This window comes from Psammomys obesus, unplaced genomic scaffold (assembly GCF_907164565.1).
Source record: "Psammomys obesus unplaced genomic scaffold, mPsaObe1.curated_primary_1811, whole genome shotgun sequence".
Taxonomy (NCBI): Eukaryota; Metazoa; Chordata; class Mammalia; order Rodentia; family Muridae; genus Psammomys; species Psammomys obesus.
In genome coordinates, this window is record NW_026585644.1 from 38,467,185 (window position 1) to 38,487,550 (window position 20,366).

General features: G+C 41.5%; 1 protein-coding gene across 2 annotated transcripts in view; it reads left to right on the top strand.

The window, feature by feature from the left end:
• Window positions 1–20,366, top strand: part of Ttc27 (tetratricopeptide repeat domain 27) — a 123,808-nt gene that overhangs the window by 79,138 nt on the left and 24,304 nt on the right. For both annotated transcript variants that reach the window (XM_055618255.1, XM_055618264.1), the window contains 2 exons: window positions 10,837–10,935; window positions 17,670–17,722. In XM_055618255.1, the coding sequence (XP_055474230.1) occupies window positions 10,837–10,935; window positions 17,670–17,722 (152 nt within the window). The remainder of the gene's footprint in view (window positions 1–10,836; window positions 10,936–17,669; window positions 17,723–20,366) is intronic.

A 20,366-nucleotide genomic window follows, 5' to 3' on the forward strand; every position in this document is an offset into this window, starting at 1 on the left:
GGCTATGAGAGGGGACAGTAGATAGCCTAGGTAGCACACTAGTAATAAGCTGCATTTCACAGGGCAGCTATTAGTGTGGGAGGGATACTAGAACAAAAGGGTGACGTGACAGACTTGATGCCCTTGTTGTACAGTTTAGAACTAATTACTGAGACAAAGAGATGACAGTTGCTCAAGCAGAGTCACAGTATGACAGATACTAGGTGAGGATGCTTTGCAGCCTGCCGTGTGTCTTCCATTCCGGCAGACCGAAACAAATGCCCAAATACACAGGTATTTGGTGCTCAGGTTGTACAGAACTACTACAAGCTATGACTCAAACACCATATACTTAGTAACTTGTGATCCAGGGTTGGATGTCTCCGAAGAAGGAGCCGTCATTACACTGTGCTGTTTTTAAGTGCCATAAGAAAGAGAAACTAGAATTTAAAAAAAAAAAAAAATGCTGCCCACTATTTTCAGATCTGTCCAGAAGATTAGGTTTACTTTGACCTCTAGGTAAACGGAGCGAGGCATCTGCAGAGCATTGATACAAAAATAGAACCACGTGGCTTTGTGCCAGGGATGGGCTGCAGCGCTAACATACTGTTTATGGCGCATTTCTCGGAGAGCTGGAAGACACACACCGTTTATGTCAGTGCTTGTGAGGTTGCCAGCTACAGCCCGTGCACACCCATCTTTTTTCCCCCTCATGAGACTCAAGACACTAGTAAAATTTAATCTTGGACTTCTGGGACTTGAGGGTACTAAAAGCTGAAGAATGTAGGGGAGAAATCAAACCAAATCTCTAAGGTAGGGTTTGCTGACATACGAACCAGTTTAAAACTTGAGTTCAGATTTCTAATTGTTAGTCATTCTTCCTGCTGTCCTTATTTTTATGCAGAAAGCTTTGATATCAAACCAGAATGTGTAGCACAGGAAAAGGAAAATGTTCATTCCTGTCAAGAGTTCCAACCCAGCTCAGCATGTTTTTCCTTTTCTTTATTCTGTTCCTCTCTTTTCAAAAGCTTCCTTTCTCCTTAACTCTTCTCATTGGCTAATGGATTACTCATTTTCTATGGTCATGTGATGTTACTGATGGTATGTACTTGAGTCTCAGATAAACAAGATGATTGGAGAGGGGTGTAGGCTCCCTGCTGTGTGGGTGAGGGGAAGCACAGTGCTGATGTGAGGCGGGAGGTAGTTGTTGAATGAATGATGGGAAGTACAGGGATGGTTAGAGGAAAACTGCTTTCTCAGGTGGAGAAAGAGCTTGAGGAAAAGCATGGATTCAAGAGTTCATATGTCTGTTCCAATATATGCTTGCTATTTTGGTGGCCCATCCAAGGAGTGTTTGTTTTTTAATTCTGTATGATTTTAATTCCATTTTGGGCTCCGAGAGCTAAGGAGAGTGAAGGGAGGGAAACAGACAAGCCTACAACTGCCTGTAACTCCAGCTCCAGCAGATCAGTGCCCTCTTCTGGCCTCCAGCAGCACCTGCACTCATGTGCACAAAGCTGTACTCAGATACACATATACAGAACCTAAAAAATAAAAATAAATCTTAAAAAAGAAAAGACAGCTATATCCAAATGTAACTTGTACATGTGAGGGGTGAATTTTTTTAACACTTCACTTTTTTATGTAGGACAAATGAAAATTAGCAAAATTGGTTTTAATAGATTAATTTCTTGTAATAGTTTATTTCTTTGACCTATTAATACATTTTAGATAAAAAAGTATTAGAAATTCAATCTCATGGGACATATATAACATTTCTAAATTTGTTATAAATTTACATAAACTAAATGAACACTGAAGATGAAGCTAGTTGTTTTAGAGGACCGAAATTATACAAAGTAAGATGCAGTTCTGCTTTATGTATTTGTCAGTAGCTTCTATGTGGTTATTAGTTGTAGTGGTGGTAGCATTTTGAGATATGTCTCACTTTATAGCCCAAAATAGCCCACAGTTCAGTTCTCTTTCCTCAGCCTTCTGAGTCCTGGAATTATGCTTGAAAATTATACTTGAGTATACTTGAGCTGACAATAGTTTCATTTTTGAATATGGGATTTTTAATACATTGATCTTTAACTCACCTAACATGATAAAAACCAACAGTTGATAACTAGTTAATAGATGTGCTTTTGAAAAACCATATATTTTACATCTTTAGGGCTCTTTGTCTCTTTTAGAGGGTTATTGTTTGGGCAGAATGTTGTATGGTCATCTGACTAAACAATATTGAGTGCCTGCCACATACCAGAAGCAGATGTGGGATGCATTAGGCTGTGCCAACCTTTGAGCACGGAGCAAAGAGTTTGTGCTGGAAAATGAAAGGGAGAACCAGTTTGTGAGCTGCTTAAGGCATTGCTTTAGGATTATCTAACTTTATGGATAGTGGATTCCATTATGATTTTGTGTAAATGACCAATATGTCACAAATGATATTGTCAAAAGTTTAACTGAAGAATGAATGTCACACAAGGAGAGCAACAGAACCAGAAAATTTGAACACAGGGGTCTTTCCAGACACTCATACTCCAACCAAGTACCATGCATGGAGATAATCTAGAACCCCTGCACAGATGTAGACCATGGCAGTTTAGTGTCCAAGCGGGTTACATAGTAATGGGAAGAGGGGCTGCCTCTGACATAATCTGATTGGCCTGCTCTTTGATCACCTCCCCCTGAGGGGGGAGCAGCCTTACCAGGCCACAGAAGATGACAATGCAGCCACTCCTGATGAGATCTGATAGACTAAGATCAGAAGGAAGGAGACTTGGGGAGGGGCATGCGTGAAGAAGGGGGAGGGAGGGGCTTATGGGGGAATACAAAGTGAATGAAGTGTAATTAATAAAAAAATTTAAAAAAATCACAAGTGAATATCAGTGACCTTAACAGTAAGTACTAGCAGGAATAGGTTGAAGTTTGTTACAGCTTTTTTTCTGGTTTTACTCTTAGGTTGTCAGGATTGAGGGAAACCTTGCAGTCAGTGTGGACACTGAGCACATGTGTAGATGCATGCATGCCTGTGTATGTGTAGTTCAGGGGACTGAGCCCTGCTACTGACACATGCTAACTATACGTTGTACTTCTGAGCGACATCTCCAGACCCAGGTATTTTTTAAATTAGCCATAAAAGTTGAGGAAGCAGGGAAAATACCTTTTTGCACGAGAGGTGACGAGGTGATGGTGCTGTTTTTAAGCCAAGATAGCTGATTGTCCCCTAGAGCTAACAGCCGGAGTGAAGGCCTATTGTGAGCCAGAGTGGAGCATGCAGATGCTGCTTCTTGGACATGAGGTGAAACTATGATAGTAAGTCAATTCCTTAGGGAACACTGCAGCAGCGAAGAATCTTAGGCAGAGTCCTGTACTCTGGACATCTCTAGCAATTGGAGGAAGGTAGAAGAAAGAACAGTACTGGAGTACAGGTAAAATGGAACGCACTAGGGTCAACACAGCAGACTTGGTCCAAGGGGAGAGAGCCAAGGGGAGGGATCAGAGAAATTAAAGCATCAGGGAGTGATGGCAAATGCCACAAGATTCCTAGAAGGCCCAGAGCAGGTCACTGGCATTGAAGCCCATTGGTGACCTTCAGAAACAGTCTGGGGACTGACGAGTGAGTGGTGGGTGAGACAACAGATTAGCATCAACAAACTGCTTACTTACAGGCCTGTCAGAGTAATGAGGATCAATGTAGTGCTGAACTCAGAACAGAAAGAAGGTTAAGTAAAGCTTTTGAGAAACCAGAGGTCTTTGGTTGTAGGCAGAAATGAACACTCCAGTGGACAAAGGTGGAGTGAAGCCATTGGTGAGGCAGAGTGATAGAGGGCCAGTCACTAGGAGTGCAATGAGAAGAGATAAAGTATTCGCTTGAAGCAAGGAATAGTGCTTTCTTGAGACTGGAGAACATAGTTCCTGCTTGTTAAGCACTGATACCTAAGCCAATATGTAATGTGGATTCCTTTTAGACCATTTAGTGGTATTGAGAGATGCAAATGCTTCTGTTAAGATGCAGACTTGCAATCTTCTGGTTTACATGTGTTAAATGGAGAGGGAAGGGGTGTGAGTCATGTGTAACAAGTGGTAGAATAAATAGACAATGCACTTTTGCTGCCTGGAGGTCAGTGAGGCTGTGATGGTCAGAAAAGCCCTGATGGAGAAGTAAGTATTAATGTGGACTTAAAGAGGGTGTTAGATTTGGGCAGAAATGAAAACTGGGATCATGTATTCTGGGAATGAGAGCCTGCATATGCAAATTCCAGTCACTTAGAAAGCAGAGATCCTTGATGACTGTAGAGTTTATTTTATTCTGCCGTAATAGTAATACAGCGACTGGTATTGCGTCTGACCGGGTTCCAGATGCTGTTTGCAAGCACTCTGTGGGTATCATTAGCCAGCAGCACAATCACCGAGGTCCTTAATGTTTCTACCCCCTTTATAGATGAAGAAATAGAAGTGTTAGTAGTTTGTACCAGCTCCTGTAAATGAGGACTGGAGCTGATATTCAGCCTGGATGTTTGTCCCAGCTACAGAGCTCTTACCTTCCCAGCTTTACCTTTTGAAGACATCATGGCAGGACGCAATCCCATATTGGCCAAGGCCAAGTTCTAGAGAGCCCTGAATACCTTAAGCTGTCAGCTTCGAAATCTTTTCCCTTTAATGAAGAGTTGCTGGGCTCTTGTCAGAAGCAAAATCAAGTTGATTTTCAGGAGCCATCCAGCACATGATACCTACTGAGTCTCTGGAGACCTTCCTGCCAGCCCTACTTTTGCAGGACGGTGCTCTGTGATTTTACCCATCACAAGGCCAGTGCCATGCTCACCCTTCATTTATAGGGGCAAATATTGTCATTTCAGTGATTTTTGTGTCGTTTTGAGACAGGATGTTGCTGTGTACCCAGTTTGGCTTTGGATTTGTCATATTGGGACTGAGCCTCCCTAATACTGGGTTTATGGGCAGGTGACACTATGCCTGGCCATTTTAGTTCTTGAAAGGATTAAAATATCACTATTTGAAATGTAGTCCGATAGTTTCTGTGTAGTAGAAGAGTCAAGGAGGTTGGCATTCACATTCCAAGGGGCAGGCAGAGTGGACGTATGTGAATAATTTGTACAGAAAAAAAGTCTTCCCCAGTTTACTTTCTTTCTCACATTGGTAAGCAATGAGAGAGAGAGAGAGAGAGAGAGAGAGAGAGAGAGAGAGAGAGAGACAAACTGCTAAGGCTTAACTTGCACAACTGCCAAGAGACTTGAGCCGTGCGATACCATCTGGGCTGTAACTGAGACTAAGTAGAGTGGGGAAGGCAAAACCTTGCTGCCTGACACCTAGTTCTGAGTCCTAGGAACCCCAAGCAACACGGCACAGGCCAGTCTATTCTGTGTTTGCATAAGGTGGAGATTCTAGCCCCTGTATCATTCCACCGCTGGGAAAAACAGAACCAGCAAATGTACGGAGCTAGCACAGTCCTGATCCACAGTGTGTGATAAACATGGGACTTTTCTCACTTGCACATGGGAGGCATGAGTAATGGTTGCAAATCACTGTTGCCCGTTATCTGTAGCCCACAGGACAGTGAACCTACCGGGAGTCTCAGGTGCATGTGACTTGAACACCTGCAAGTTTTCTAGAAAGAGCAGGCTAATAACAGGACAGCTGCAACCAGATCCAAACAAGAAGGGAAACAGCATTAAACAATCGGTAGTTGGCCTACAGTGAGAGAAAAACGGAGGAAACTATCCTCTTAGGGAGGTCATAAAACCAACAGGATAAAGCTTGTGCATCTGCAGTGAAGAGAATCTGAGATTGCGGTGCACATATCTAAGAAATGAGCATGAAGCATATCTTGGGAAAAGCTGCTACCAAGCAGTGGTTGCCGTGATCTTGAACTTGGCCCAGGGTGCTCACTGTTTGTTGAACTACATTCAACAGTTTATTTGCATTTGGGCCATGGGACTGGTGGGGAAGCAGAAGGCAGAGAATGAACAATGGGCTAGGTTGGGGCTAGATTATGTTGAACTTAGTACACGTGACAGACAGACAGCCCTGAAGGGACTTAGTAGAAAAATGTGAACCTTGGTTATTATGTGGAGGCCCCCCGCTCCCCCCCTCTGCCAAGGAAGAAGATCTGAGTAGCAAATCAGCAAACTGACCAGTTTTTAATTTCAGCACTCAGGAGACAGAGGCAGGCACATATCTGAGTTCAAGGCCAGCCTGGTCTACAAAGTGAGAGTTCCAGGACAAGGCTATGTAGAGAACCTGGTCTTGAAAAAACAATACAAAACAGAAAATTATGATATCCAAGCAAGTATTTTCTCTCTGTGCATGTTTCCTTACTGTTGTAAAAGTTATCTTTACAGATATAAAAGTCATTTTATCCATTCTCTAGTGGCGCTCTATGATAGCTCTTAGATGGTTCATTTCCATTTCAGGTGTTAAGTTTACAAAATACTGTAGTTGTTCTCATCACAGACTGCTCCAGGAACTAGTAATCGTGAAGCTTTGAGTAAACTATTTTCTCTCCAGGCCATGTTTTTCTATTTGCTTCCTTTGAATTGATTTCTAAGGCCTAATTGAATGACACCCCCTACCCCCAGCTCTTCAAACCTGCTGATTCTGAATAGTTTTTATGACCAGTGTATTTATCCTACCACTAGATGGCACCAGCGTACCTCTGAACTGTATCACCTCTGGAGCATCCCAGAGCCTTGGAGTTATAGCCTGGTTTACGCCCCCACCCCCAACCTTAATACCCAGGGTCTGAGGCTCAGAGGTGAAGTATTAGAGCCACACAGGTGCTCAGAGCCTCCTGAGTCAGCCACGTCTTCTCACTCTGTTGTATTCTGGGTGGCTCTGCACGGGAAATTCTAGCAGATCTTGTTCCCAGCCAGTCATGTTGTTGTTGTTGGTCTTCTTCTTTTTAAATTATTTAAGATATTTAAGCAATCATTACTTAAATGCAAGCATCACTTCACCCTAAATAAGCAGTTGTTCAGCCTTTGTGTTTCTGCATTGGTTCCCACATACTGGACTCTGGCTTCCACAGGGCATGGCCAATGGTAGCGTGGCCTCCTGGCTTGCCCCAGATGTGTGAGCTCGATAGAAATCTTACTAGAGCCTCTCTGCCAAGTGGTTCCTGGCCAAACCCTTTTAACTCTTCTCACTCTGAACAGCCCATCCCCCTGTTGCTGCTTCTCTGTTAGTCTGCATGGCCCACCATAGTGGGCTGGTTGGAGGTGGTGTTTACAGGAAGAATAAGGAAGCCCAAAATAGCAGAAAAAAGCATATTTAGGGTCTAACCAGCACCCTAACGAGACAAAAGGAATAAGGGAAGCTGCACATTTTTGCTTAGAAAGGTGGGCACACCCGCAGAACCTTATGAGGCTCTTGAGTATGCCAGGAGGCAAGCAAGAAAGTTCTGTATGTCACTAAAGGGCTCATTACTCCAGCTGTCTCGTTAGCATGGTTTAAGGAGAGTTCTTCTTCCTGGGGTGATCCTGCCTTCCGGAGAGATGGTCCCTTAGCCAGGTCTTTGGATTAACTCTAAAGCAATACTGAAAGTCCTGGATACGCACCAGATCTAAAAGACTTAGTAGGAAAAGGTGGATATAAAATATCTCAAACATTTTATATATTAACAACATGTTGAAGCAGTCTCATTTTGGGTATCTAGAATTAAATATTATTAAAATAAACTTTTAAAAAGATGTAGCCACCAGAACGTGTAATGAAGCTATGCACCTACCCTTGGAGCTTAGAGAATTCACCTGTACTTTAAGGACTTGCTGGAAGGTCTTGAGGCTTCTTGGTTTCTGTATTAAATGTATCTTGTATTGCTGTATGTGCGTGCATGTGCATGTGTGATTAACTCAGCATGCATATAGAGATCATCTTTCGGTCCGGCCTGAGTGTTTCAGCCTAGCTACTTACAAGCACCCCGGCTGTGCCTCTCAGAGGAATGCGGATCTATCGATATGGGCCACCGCACCAGCTTCAAACTCATGTTAGGTCGTCAGGCTTGTGGGGCAAGTGCCATTTCTTGCTGAGACTTCTCACTGTCCCTACCAGTCATTATTGACAATGGTAGTTTAAGTAATAATTTAAACATAAAGTTAAAGAAATCCCAAGGATTGTCCACAGTTCTTCAAAATCTAAAGCCCTCAACTGAGAAATAAAAAAATTAAGACGATGTAGTGAGTCAGCTCTTAGCAATTGGGAGACCCCAGAGTTTAAAAATGAGAGCTCTGTGAGTCCAAGGGCCAGGATGCTTAGAGGTCTTTGCTTTCAAGGTTACCTGGTGTTGACAGATGCAAGCTAGTAGTTAAATGATCTTAGGATTTCCATTCCATGCAAATTGCTAAAATAACTGCAAAAAATAACCAAAGGTAAAGGATACAAGAACCATATTAATACTTTATATTAGAGTAAGTTATGTGTCTACATTTTCATTAAAAAACTTTAATGTGCTGAGTATAAAACATTAGCTGGTTTTTAAAACTTAAAAGTGAATAATGACCTTCATATGACCAGTGTGGGTTAGAGCTATATTATAAGTGCTGTTATTTGCTAATCTTTTCTGAAGAATTGAAAATTGAGGTTCATTTGTGTCTTGATTTTTTACAGCCTCTTATTTATTTCAACATGTGGGGAAAAATATTTATTTATTTTTGTGTGTGTGTATGTGTGTGTGTGTTTGTGTTTGCTGTTGAGGCGCAGACAGGATGAGGTAGCCCTCATTCCAAGTGACTTAGAATTCATTGCCCTAACCTGCCATCTTGGAAAGGACCCCTGCATTATAAATATCACTTTGTATAAAAAAAAAAAAATAACTGCTGGTAAAACTGTCAAGGAAGCGGGTTATATTAAAGTATGTCTGTGACTCTGGCACTTGAGAGGTTGGGGCGGGAGGATCCATGAGTTTAAGACAAGTTTGGGTGCAGAATGGGGCATTTGTAATATACCAGAACCAAAGCCAAGAAAACAAACAAAACCCAAATGTGTTTGTTTCAGAGATGTTAAGAACAAGAGTGTACCCTAGAACGATGAAATGCAGCATGAAGGTTTCAAAGCTGAACTTGTTTGGGAGGCAGGGACTGCTTTTATGTATTGTCACATAAGTTAGGTCTGGACTTGGGTCCTTTTAGACTGTGCCACATTTGGGGAAAGTGTTTTGGTGTCTTGCATGGTTCTTTTCATTCATTCTGTAAGTAGCCAGGTGAAAACCAAGTGGGACTGCCTTTGTGTTCAGGGCAGAGAACTTGTGCCCAGCAAGACTCTTTGCTCTTCCTCCCACCCGGTGCACACCACCCTCTGCAGCCTTCACCCAGCTTCTACCAAATCTGTTCTGCATGAAGGAAGCCCTTGGTGGTCATTTATAGACTCCTGTGAAGTCAGAGAAGTATTAAGTTGCCTGAGGACATTTGCTTTGGAAGCCTTAAGTATCAGCTAAAAATCCTTATCTTCATAGAGAACTTTCAGGTCTCTATGCCCTCTGTGTGGAACAGGTTTTTGTGGGGCAGGTGTTAGTATAATGTTCTTGTGGAATGTATACAATTTACCCTTGTTCATTCAAATGCTGGTTTCTCTCCCCCACTCTCTGGTTTCAATCCAGACATTGCATTGTGATGCTTATTCTAAGCATCACCTGTCTCAAGTTTGTGTAAACATGCCACCATTTGCTCTCTGTGTTGTCAATAAAACAACCAGCCAAATGCTGAGCAATGGAGAGAATAGGTTGGGATATCCTGGTCCGGAGGGGAGGAGTAGGAGAGCAGAGATGGGCAGGAGAACCACAAGGAGAGATGAACCGGACCTAAGATGTGACTAAAAGGCAGGTATAATGTGGGAAATCTGAATGGGGGAAGTTGTGTGGTCTTGGAGGTTTAGGATTGAGTAACTATTACCCAAGCATTGTGCTCTAGGTTAATTAAATAAATCCTAGTCTCTGGTGATTTGGGTATACAGCTGGTTTAGGAATAACCTCTGTTTAACTAAAAGATAAATCAATAATAAATACTAATAATTAACAGCAGGCAGGTTAGGGAGGAGGGACTGGAGGTAGCTCCTCCTCTGCTGGTTGGGGGCGAGTGGCACAGATTCAGAGTCTGTCATTTCCTTTTCCACTGCTCTCTCCCTGCCTTTGTGCTGCTCAGTCTGTAAGAAAGTAAGCTTCCATTCACCTTAGGCTTTGTGACTGCAAGAAAAACAAACTTAACTCATAATAGGTGCATTTCTAACTAATGCCATTGAATTTTTACCAGCTATAGCTCCTTTGACAGGGTCTACTGAATTTTTAGGAAACCAGGTGATATAAAGAGTTCTTTTGTAGTTACCTGTTTTCCAAATCTAAGCCAGATTCTGACCCTATCCAAGTTTTTTGCAGACATGCCTATACAGATACATGCTAGGAGGTTGTTCTTGGTTAAATAGTGGAGATTATCTGTGGGAATTGATGGTGAAAGCAGAACTCTGTCCTTGTGTTTGTGGTACACTGCTCAGTTTCGAATCTGCTGATAACTTTGTAAAGGTTTTTATTTACATCATTAAGTCCAGGTTTAGAATACCAGACTCAAATATAAAGGATTATAAACAAAGCTATCCATTGCCTTTAACTAACACCAAGTGTATAAATAGTATTAATATTACAGTGCTTTCATTGTTATAATAGGTTTGACATTTTCATGGTAAATTTTATCTCCACTAAATTTCCTACAGTTAAACTCAATACAAGGCAAATATTACATAGTTCTGAATCTTGCACAGAAGTATATTCCTCCATAGTATCTTAAATGCGTTCAGACTGTAGCTTTAAGTGTGTGTATGTGTTTGAATAATTTTGACTTTTGATCTTTGCAGCTTGGGGTTTGGTTTTCTCTAGGCTGCGCCTACTTGGCCTTGGAAGACTATGGGGGCTCAGCGAAGGCATTTCAGCGTTGTGTAACCCTAGAGCCTGATGTAAGTTTGTTTGACCCTTTTCTTTACTTCAACTCCTTTGTATTCGTTTAAGTTAGCTGAATTGTGCTATACAGCTTAGAATAGCAGTTGCTTTGTTGGTGGAAGTGCACATTTGATGGGAAGTCACACTCAAGGTGTGTGCTTTATAAGTCAAAGTACTTTTTTGAGGGAATCATAATAATAGTTATGGCTTTGTTTAGTAAATAATTTTGGTAAACATATTTTGAGCTAAAACTAGATATGACTGACTAGTACAATAAAGTGTGCTGTATCTTTTATCATTTATAACTTGCTGCCTGTGTTCATTGCACTACTAGAAGGTAATTGTTTTAGTGTGGAGTCACTTTCTGTTTAACAGCATTGTAGAAATGATAGTTCACAAACAGTGTATCTAGTTAGAGTGATACTTGAGTGCTTTAATTCAGAGTTACAACGTTGGTATATTCTTAGAGCACTTTTATAACCCTAAAAAGAAGCCTGGCTCCCGTCACAGTCACTCCCTTTCCCTCCCTCCTAACCTTCCCTCCCCAGCACTGGACAGCACTGTCTTTATAGGGTTCCAGCTCTGGGCATTTCATAGAAGTGGACTTAGAGGCTTGTTTCTTCTCTTACGTTAGTGTTTTACAGCCGCCCGTCTTGCATCTGTGCCCATTAACTTTTTATTGACAGCTAGTGTTCCAGAGTTTGGGCAGGTCACGTGTACCCACTCATCAGCGGGTGGCATTTGGATCCTCTCTGTGTTGGTACACTTCTCAGTGCTTCTGTTATTACCATTTATTTGCCAGTTTCGAGTGGACTTGTGTTTCCATTTCTCTTGAGTATATAGTAATGGGAGAGCTGCTGGATCATGTGGCTAAACCTTAGAAGAACTGACAGGCTTACAGAGGACTTTTTAATATTCTTGCCAGCAATGAGTAAGGATTCCAGTTTCTCAACATCCTTGCCAGCACTTGCTACTTTCTCTTTTTTAATAGCTGTTCTGGTGGGTGTATCTCATGGCTTCAACCTGTGTTTCTTTGATGGCTAATTATGTTGGATATCTTTGCATTTGCCTAGATTTAGTATCTTCCTTGGGGGAATGTTTATTCATACCCTTTGCCCATTTAAAAATTTGTTTTTGATTGTTCAGTTGTAAGGATTCCTTATGTTTTCCAACTATAAGGCCCTTATGAATTGTGGATAATGCCCTCCGATTCTTTGTGTTTTTACTTTTTGAAAAGATTTATTTTACATATACAAATGCTTCACCTGCATGTATGTAGGTGTGCCATGTGAATGCCTGGTGCTTGCAGCAGAAGAGGTCAGGGGGGGCATCAGAGCTCCCCTGCACTGGAGTTACAGATGGCTGCGAGGCACTGTGTGGGTGCTGGGAGTCAAACCTGAGTCCTCTGCAAGGGTGATAAGTTTCATGACTGCTGAGCTGTCCCTCCAGCCCCTTTTCACTTTTTTAATAGCGCCCTTTAAAGCACAAACATTTTTAAGTTTGTTCTGTGTGTGGATGTTTTGCCTGCACATCTGTCTGTGCATCACATGCCTGCCTAGTGCCCATGGAGGCCAGAAGAGGGCGTCAGGTGCCTTGGAACTGGCATCACAGTAGTGAGCTGCCATGTGGGTGTTGGAGATTGAACCTATGAGCAACAAGTGCTCTGACCTGCTGAGCCACCTTCCCAGACCCTCAGCTGTTTTACTTTTAAGACTAATTTAGTGAGCTCGAGTACACATGCACATGTGTGTGTGTGTGTGTGAGAGAGAGAGAGATGTGGGGGGGGGTTTTATGAGTGCCACAACACCTGTGCAGAGGTCAAATGACAGTTTGTTGAAGTCCATTCTCTGCTTCTACCATATGGATCCAGGGTTGTCAGGCTTGGCATCAGATGCCTTTACCTGCTGAGACATCTCTCTGGCCCTTAGTTTTATTATTTATTTATTTATTTCTTTATTTGTGTGTGTGTGTGTGTGTGTGTGTGTGTGTGTGTGTGTGTGTGTGTGTGTGTATGGTGCATGTGTGAAGATCAGAGGACAGCTCTGTAGAGCTGGTTCTCTCCTTCCATGAGTTCTGGGGATCCAGCTCAGGACCTCAGGTTTGTGTAGCAACTGCCTTTACCTACTGAGCCATCTTGCTGGCCCAAAGCCTGAATTTTTTTGTATTTGTTTGGTTGGGATTTTTGTAGACCAAGTCTTGTTATTGTCTGTGCTGACCCTGATCTCACTGTGCAGCTCAGGCTGCCTGGCCTTGAGGTCGTACTGAATGCTGGGATTACTGTACTGCCCTGCCCAGTGATGACATCTAACTCATCTGTGCTTTTTCCTTTGTTTCTAATCCATTGCCAAAACTATGATCTGATGAATGAAACCCCCCACTTTTTTCTTTCATTATCAAAGATTGAACTCAGGGTTTTATGTGGGCTAGGCAACTGCTCTACTATTGAGTTATATTCCCAGCGCTATGCCTACCTTTTCTTCTAAGAGTTTATGTAGTTTTAGGTCTAGATTATCTTAAGTTTTGTGTATGGCATAAGGAAGGGTTCCAGTTTTATTCTTCTACATGTAGGCCTCAGTTAGATTCCATCAGCTATTGTCTCTATGTGTGCTAGCACTAGTCACAGAATCTTTGAGGTGGGGTTTAAGAATGAGTATGGCCAGGCAGTGATGGTGCATACCTTTAATCCCAGCACTCAGGAGGCAGAGGCAGGTGGATCTCTGAGTTTGAGGCCAGCCTGGTCTACAAATTGGATTCTGACATCCAGGGCTACACAGAGAAACTGTTTTGAAAAAACAAAATAAAACAAGATGATGAGTGTGAACACTCAAATGCTGCTTCTTCACAATTGTTTTAGCTGTTTTTTTTTCCTCAGTTTTTCAGGTTGATTTTTATTTTGTTTTGTTTTGTTTTGTTTTGAGACAGAGTTTCACTCTGTAGACCAAGCTGGCCTCGAACTCACAGCGATCTGCCTGTCTCTGCCTCCCGAGTGCTGGGATTAAAGGCATGTGCCCCCACAGCCCTGCTTTCATGTTGAATTTTAACATCAGCATTTGTAGAGGTATTGATAAGGGTTTCATTTAATCTGCACAGCACTATTTTACCACCATGAGTGTGGAAAACCTAAAACCTCCCTTCTTAAAGACTATCAACCAAATGCCCTCTCTCCCTTTTTGTGTGTTGGGGGAGAATGTGGGTGACAAGGCATGCATGTGGAGGTCAGAGGACAGCCTGTGGAACTGATTATCTTTTTCTACCTTGTGGGTACCAGTGATTAAACTCCAGTTGTTAGGCTTGGCAGTGGGCCTCTGACCTGCTGAAGCATCTTACGAGGCCCTTGCTGCTTCTTCCTTCTCTTCTTTTCACCCTTCTTTCCCCTCTGCCATCCCACAAACATGTGATGCACATGCTCTATGACAGAAGAATGGGATTAGCCACAATCTTACTGCTTTAGGAATCAAGTCCAGGCCTGCATCTGACCATAACCCTTATTTCATTCCTTAGACCATTACTGTCAGTATTCCACAAAACATCTTCCATGGGACTCTTAGGAAAATTAATGTTTGTGATGCAGACTGTTTCAGATGTTTGCTACCATCCACAATGGACTCCGTTCTCCAGCTTTCTAAATCGTCACGCTTAGTCTTTTCAGTGTGCGTGTAACCCCTTATAGTTGGTTTGATCTCTTTCTCACTCTGTGTGTTTACATGTGTGAGTGTTTATGTACCTGTGTGTGAGTATGTGGAAGCCATAAACTGGCATCATTTGTTTCCCTCAATCATTTTACATGCTTTTTTTTTTTTTTTTTGAGACAGGGTATCTCAGTGTCCTGGAGCATGAATTGCTGCCTCCAGGGCAGGGGCACAGACACATATCACCACACTAGGCTCTTCCTGTGGGCTTCTGAACTCAGGTCCTTGTGCACATGCAATGGCATGTTACTCAGCAATTCATCTTTGCAGCCCCTGCACTTAGCTTTTGTAAATGTCTAAATTGCTAACGTAACTGTTTTTTGGGGTCTAATAAAAATAAAGAAGACCATGCTCGATGGACTGCAGATTTTCCAAGTCCCCTCTTTCACCTCAAATGCAGAGAAAATTGTGTATTTGAAATAGTGACCGACTGTCACTCCATTTTCTTTTTTGTCCTTTAAGTGCAGTATAACTTAAGCCTGCACCCAGTATCAAATGAACGGTTTGGACAGTTTTTAAAAATAAGATGTTGAAAACTCCAGTATCCCTAGGAGCTCCCTCATGTCCTCCCTCTTGTCACCATGAATTTCTCCTGTGTCCCTTAATAGCTGTACTGTCAAGGTTTTCTCTGTACGTTATTCCATATCTTTGTATTAATTAAATTGTACAGTAGGAGTGTATTTGTTCAGATTTCTTTGACTTGGGATATATTTCAGATTTTGTGTGCTGCTAGTTGTAGTAGCAGCATTTAGTTTTTTTCAATGCTTTGTGGCATCCAAAATGCATGCATGCCCCATCCTGTTGAAGGTGCCTGCAATTTTTACTGCACAGTCTGAATAGCCCTGCTGTGGACGTTCCGTACAAGTCTCTGTGTGGACATAGTTCATAAAAACCCAAGTTGACATTGCTTGATTCTGGTATAAGAACTGCTGGGTTTAAATATATGTTAGCAGAACTTAAGAGAAATAACTGGATTTTGTATGTTAACTTTGTGTCCTTTGGACACATTTTCCCTTTGATGTATAATATCTCCTTATTATATCTGCCCCAATGATTGCTCTTTTAACCTTTTTTTTTTTTTTTTTTTTTAAAAAAGCAGTATTGGTATTATTATATTTCTTTATATGTCTTTCTTGGGGGCTTTTAAATTTGGGGGGTTTATGAACTTAAGTGAGTTTCATCAAATTTGAGAATCTTTGGTCATTGTTTCTTCAAATCCTGTACTGCTTATCCTTCTGGCTTTGTGGTGATGGTGATTGAACGTGGGGCCTCACACATGCTATATGCACTGTGACTGAGTGGCCCCAGCCTGCCTTTCTCTCTGGCACTCTAATTGTCAGTATTTTATACTACTTACGGTGTCTGGCGCTGTTTCCAGCCTCATACTTCCCATTGCTTGCTCTGCCTTCAGGGTGAGAGATGGCCCTCCCGCTGTCACTTCCCACAGGCCACGCAGAGTACCCCTGAGCTAATTGCAGATGAAGACTTCGCAGTTGAAGCATCTTCCTTCTGTCCCGTCAGCGCTGTCATGTACTCAGGTCCCCAACCACCCTCTCATTGTGTTCATGTTTTCCAAGGCTTTGAGTGTACATTAACAGCCATTATCAAGTCCTTTTATGTGTATGCCATCAGCTCTTGCATTTTTGTTCTATTTTTATTTTTATTAATCTTTCCTTTGGTTATGGGTGAACTTTTCCCCTTCTTTGCATCTTTACCAATTTATTTGGCCCTCCCTTCCTCTCTCTCTCCACCCCTCGTCCTGGCTATCTGTCTATCACCTTTATTTCTGTCTTTTTGTTGAGACAGTATCTTTCTACATAGCTCATAATGGCCTTGAACTCTTGGTGTAGCTCAGGCTGACCTGACACTGTCCTCCAGCCTCTGCCTCCTGAGTGCTGGGATTCATCCCAGCCTGACTCTGGCCTTTTTTTTTTTGTTGTGCCTACACATTGTGTCAGGTTGTTACGTCTGCATTTAGTCATTTTCCCTCAGGAAGACTGAGTTTTATTTTGACATTCAGTTATTGTACTAGGACAGATCTGAGATTCTTGTTTTCCAGGTTGTAGCAGTCCTTCCGTTAGGAGGACTTTCTTGGACTGAGTGAATGTCTTGGTTAGGCAGGGATAGCTCTGCTCTGCTTGGTCAGATCTTGAAACTCCTGGTACTGTGTGACCTCCAGAGTCTTCATTCAGCACAGAGCATTTAGACAGATTTTTTTTCAGGCCTCAGAAAGTCTTGCCATGTAGTAAAGTTTATTGCCTAGCCTAGGACTCAGGATGCTTCTGGAACTCTCCGGAATGTGCTCTTGTACCTCTTTTCCATGGCATTTTGCTGCATATTCCAGCTGCCTTCTCAGCCCTACAGTCTGCTCCCATTCTTTCATCTCAGTGGATTTGCTTGCTGTTAGGTGTCTGCCTGTCTGTGTGGGATCCTTAGTGTGCCATAGCCAGAGGCTGTACTGACTGCTGAGACACTTTCTCCTCTCTGGGGTCACTCCTGGGCTGTTGCTGTCCGACTTCCCCAAACAGTTGCTTATTTTGTCCACTTTGGAGATTTTTATGGTGAGAAGGCTAGCCCGGTACTAGCTTTGCCACATCTGGAGAGTGCAGTCAGTACATTTAAAATCCTATGTGTGGCAGTTAACTATACTTTATTTAAAAAATAGAACAAGGTAAAATTAATAATAACATTCTTATTAGAATCAATATTTATATAAGTCTTGATTTGACTTGAATATATAATATAGACATATTCATTAAATTATATTGTAAAATTTCCAACTATTTTATATGTCAAAATTTGAAAATAAAAATTTAACTAAACTCTAAATCAGTGCTGTGATAGCTATGTCATTGGTTTAGATTTTTAAAAAAAATTTTGTAAGGCATAAAAATAAAGCCTAATTTAGTTTTATGCTTTTTTTCCCCCTTTCAAATACATTATTGAAAATTGTGTGTGTGTGTTTTTAAGGATAGATACCAGACTAGGAAAATGGATTATATTTGGTTTTAGCAAGTATCTTACCTAAGAACATTCTCTAACTGAATTATGTATTATTTCAGAATGCCGAGGCTTGGAACAATTTATCTACTTCCTATATTCGATTAAAACAAAAGTAAGTACATGTGATAAATGTGGAGATCTTGGTTTTCCCCTAAAATTAGCTAGATTTTTTTTTTAACTGAATGTTTAAAATCTGTGTCTGGTTTTCTTTTCTGTCCTTGTACATAAGTTAGAATAATTTAATGAACCTTTGAATTCTAATTGTGTAGTTATATCTTGAAAACATTTAATGTATAATGAAGTATACATTGCAAATAATGAAATAAATATCTCCTGAAATTGTTATTTGCTGCCAGAGTTTTTCACCCTAAATTTTACTACATGGTAAAAATAAAAAGGCCTTTAGCTGGTCAAGTCAACTGGTAGTTTTCTCATTAATTGCATGTCTTAAACAGTTTTATGTAAATATGTAAATATGGGTCATACATATGACCCAATTCTTCTGGAGATGCGGATTTAAGAAATAAAAAAATCTGCAGTATTATTGTAAAAATTGATTAATGATGCAAGCTATATGTGGTGGACAGCAAACGAGAATGCAGGGGAGCTGTGACAAAGTAGGTGCTGTCTCTCAGAAGAGAGCTTCAGAGATGCTTGTCTCGTACTGAAGGTTGATTTGAAGAATGTGTGGAAAGGACAGAGGATGCCTTGTGGCCAAATGTAGAGTGGCATAAATGAGTGGGTTACTTTGGATGTGGATTAAAATAGTCCAGGTGTAGAGTACTGTGAGTTTTCTCATGAAAAGGGAGGATAGAAAAGTAGGTCAAGGTCAACTCACTGTGTCTTGTAATCACCTGACTGATACGTTGAGACCATATTGTTGGGAATAGCCTGAGATTTTGGAGGGGAAATCAACGAAGAGAGGAACTTTGGGGAAGATGTACCAGGAGGCAGAATAGAGAGAACTGGAGGCTGGGAAATCAGATAAGAAACAATCCAGACATGAGATGACTAGAGTGGAAATAAAAAGGGCAGCTGCCAAACACAACAGCCCAATGGGCTACTGACTGGCTATGAAAAGTGAAGGATACAGAAAAGAGTTGTTACTGCCAGAGCTTTAATGCAGTAATGAAAGGAAGAGTTTCCAATTTTACTTAGCCTTATTTCAGACTTGATATCTGTTGTGAAATCACAAGATGTTTCTGAAGGTATTAAAACTATTTTACAATTAAGATCATACATTAAGATCATGAAATGCTTCCTCTGCTCTTGGATGACAGTCCATATAAATAGGGTTTGTTCTCTTTAGAATAACACTGTGCTCTTGGTTATAATGCTTACTGGACACCTGTTGCTCTAGGGCAGCAGGTGTCTTGGTTGTGCTGGGATCTTGTCAGTTTTTTCTGAAAGCCTAAATAATTTTGTATATAATGAGACGCGCTCTCTCTCTGAGATTCATTTATTTTTACTCTGTGTATATATGAGTCTTTGCTTATATGTATGTATGTGCATGCTTGGTGCCCACAAAGGCCAGAAGGAGGGCATTGGAACCCCTGGAACTGGAGTTAAAGATGGCTGTGAGCTGCCACGTGAATGTAGGGACAGAACCCAGGTCCTCCTCAAGAGCAGCAAGTGTTCTTAACTGCTGAGTCACCTCTCCAGCCCAAGCCATGAGGCTCTTAATACTCACCATGTCTTTTATCATTCTTTGTAGATAATTCTCAAATATTGTTTGACTTCTTAGTACTTTCTTATTGTTCTGCTGTCCTGTGAATAGATTTTGTATAAAAGTAGATGTGCAAAATCCAAGGTTCATCATCCCCTTGTTCTTGCCCAAAATTTCCTCTTTCATTTGTTACTCTAGACACAACTAATACTTGATTCATGAAAATAATTATTGCTTTCCTCAAAACAATATTTATGCTCCAATATTTATCTGTTCTGTTGTGACCACTACAGTGCCCTTTTCACTTTTCTATCTAATTTCCCTAGGTATCAGGGCCCTTGGAAACATTTCCCATGTTGTGTTTAACTTTCATAGTTTGGCTTCTCCACCATGTGTGCTGGATAAGCAGTGACTCCCAAGATGCAGCTTCTTAGAAAAAAGCTGTACTTACTAAGAAAGAAGCCCAAATGATTCATTTCCATGTTTACGTGTGTTCATGTAGAGGGCGGATGACAACTCTGGGTGTCATCTTCAGAAACAACCATCTACCTCCTTTGAAACAAGATCTCTCATTGGTACAGAGCTCACAAATTAGGCTAATCTGGCTGGCCAGTGAGTCCCTGGGATCCTCTGGACTAAGGGCCTCCTACCCCCAGCTGAGATTACAAGTGGACATCACATACCTGTGATTTTTATGTGAGTTTGGGGATGAAACTCAGATTCCTGTGCTTTCAAGATAAGTGCCTTACAGACAAGCCAGCTCCCCACTCCACCCTTCATTTAAAGTGCTGGGCTCAGGACCCTGTGATTGGGGGAAGAGAGATGTCCTTTTGGCATTGATTATTGCTTGTTGAGTTGCTCTCCAAGAAGCTGACTAGATGCCCACTCCTTTGTAAATGGAAGAAATGAGAAGTCTCAACCCAACTTGCTATTAAATGGGAGGCCATGGTAAGGGATGGGGGCTGTGCATAGAAACAATTTGTTTGATTTTGATTGTTAGAAAACTATTTCTGTTTTTCTTTTTGAAATTCCATTTATTTTTGCAAGAAAGTTCTTGAAGTTAGGATCAGTCCATAGCCACTTAGTCTTT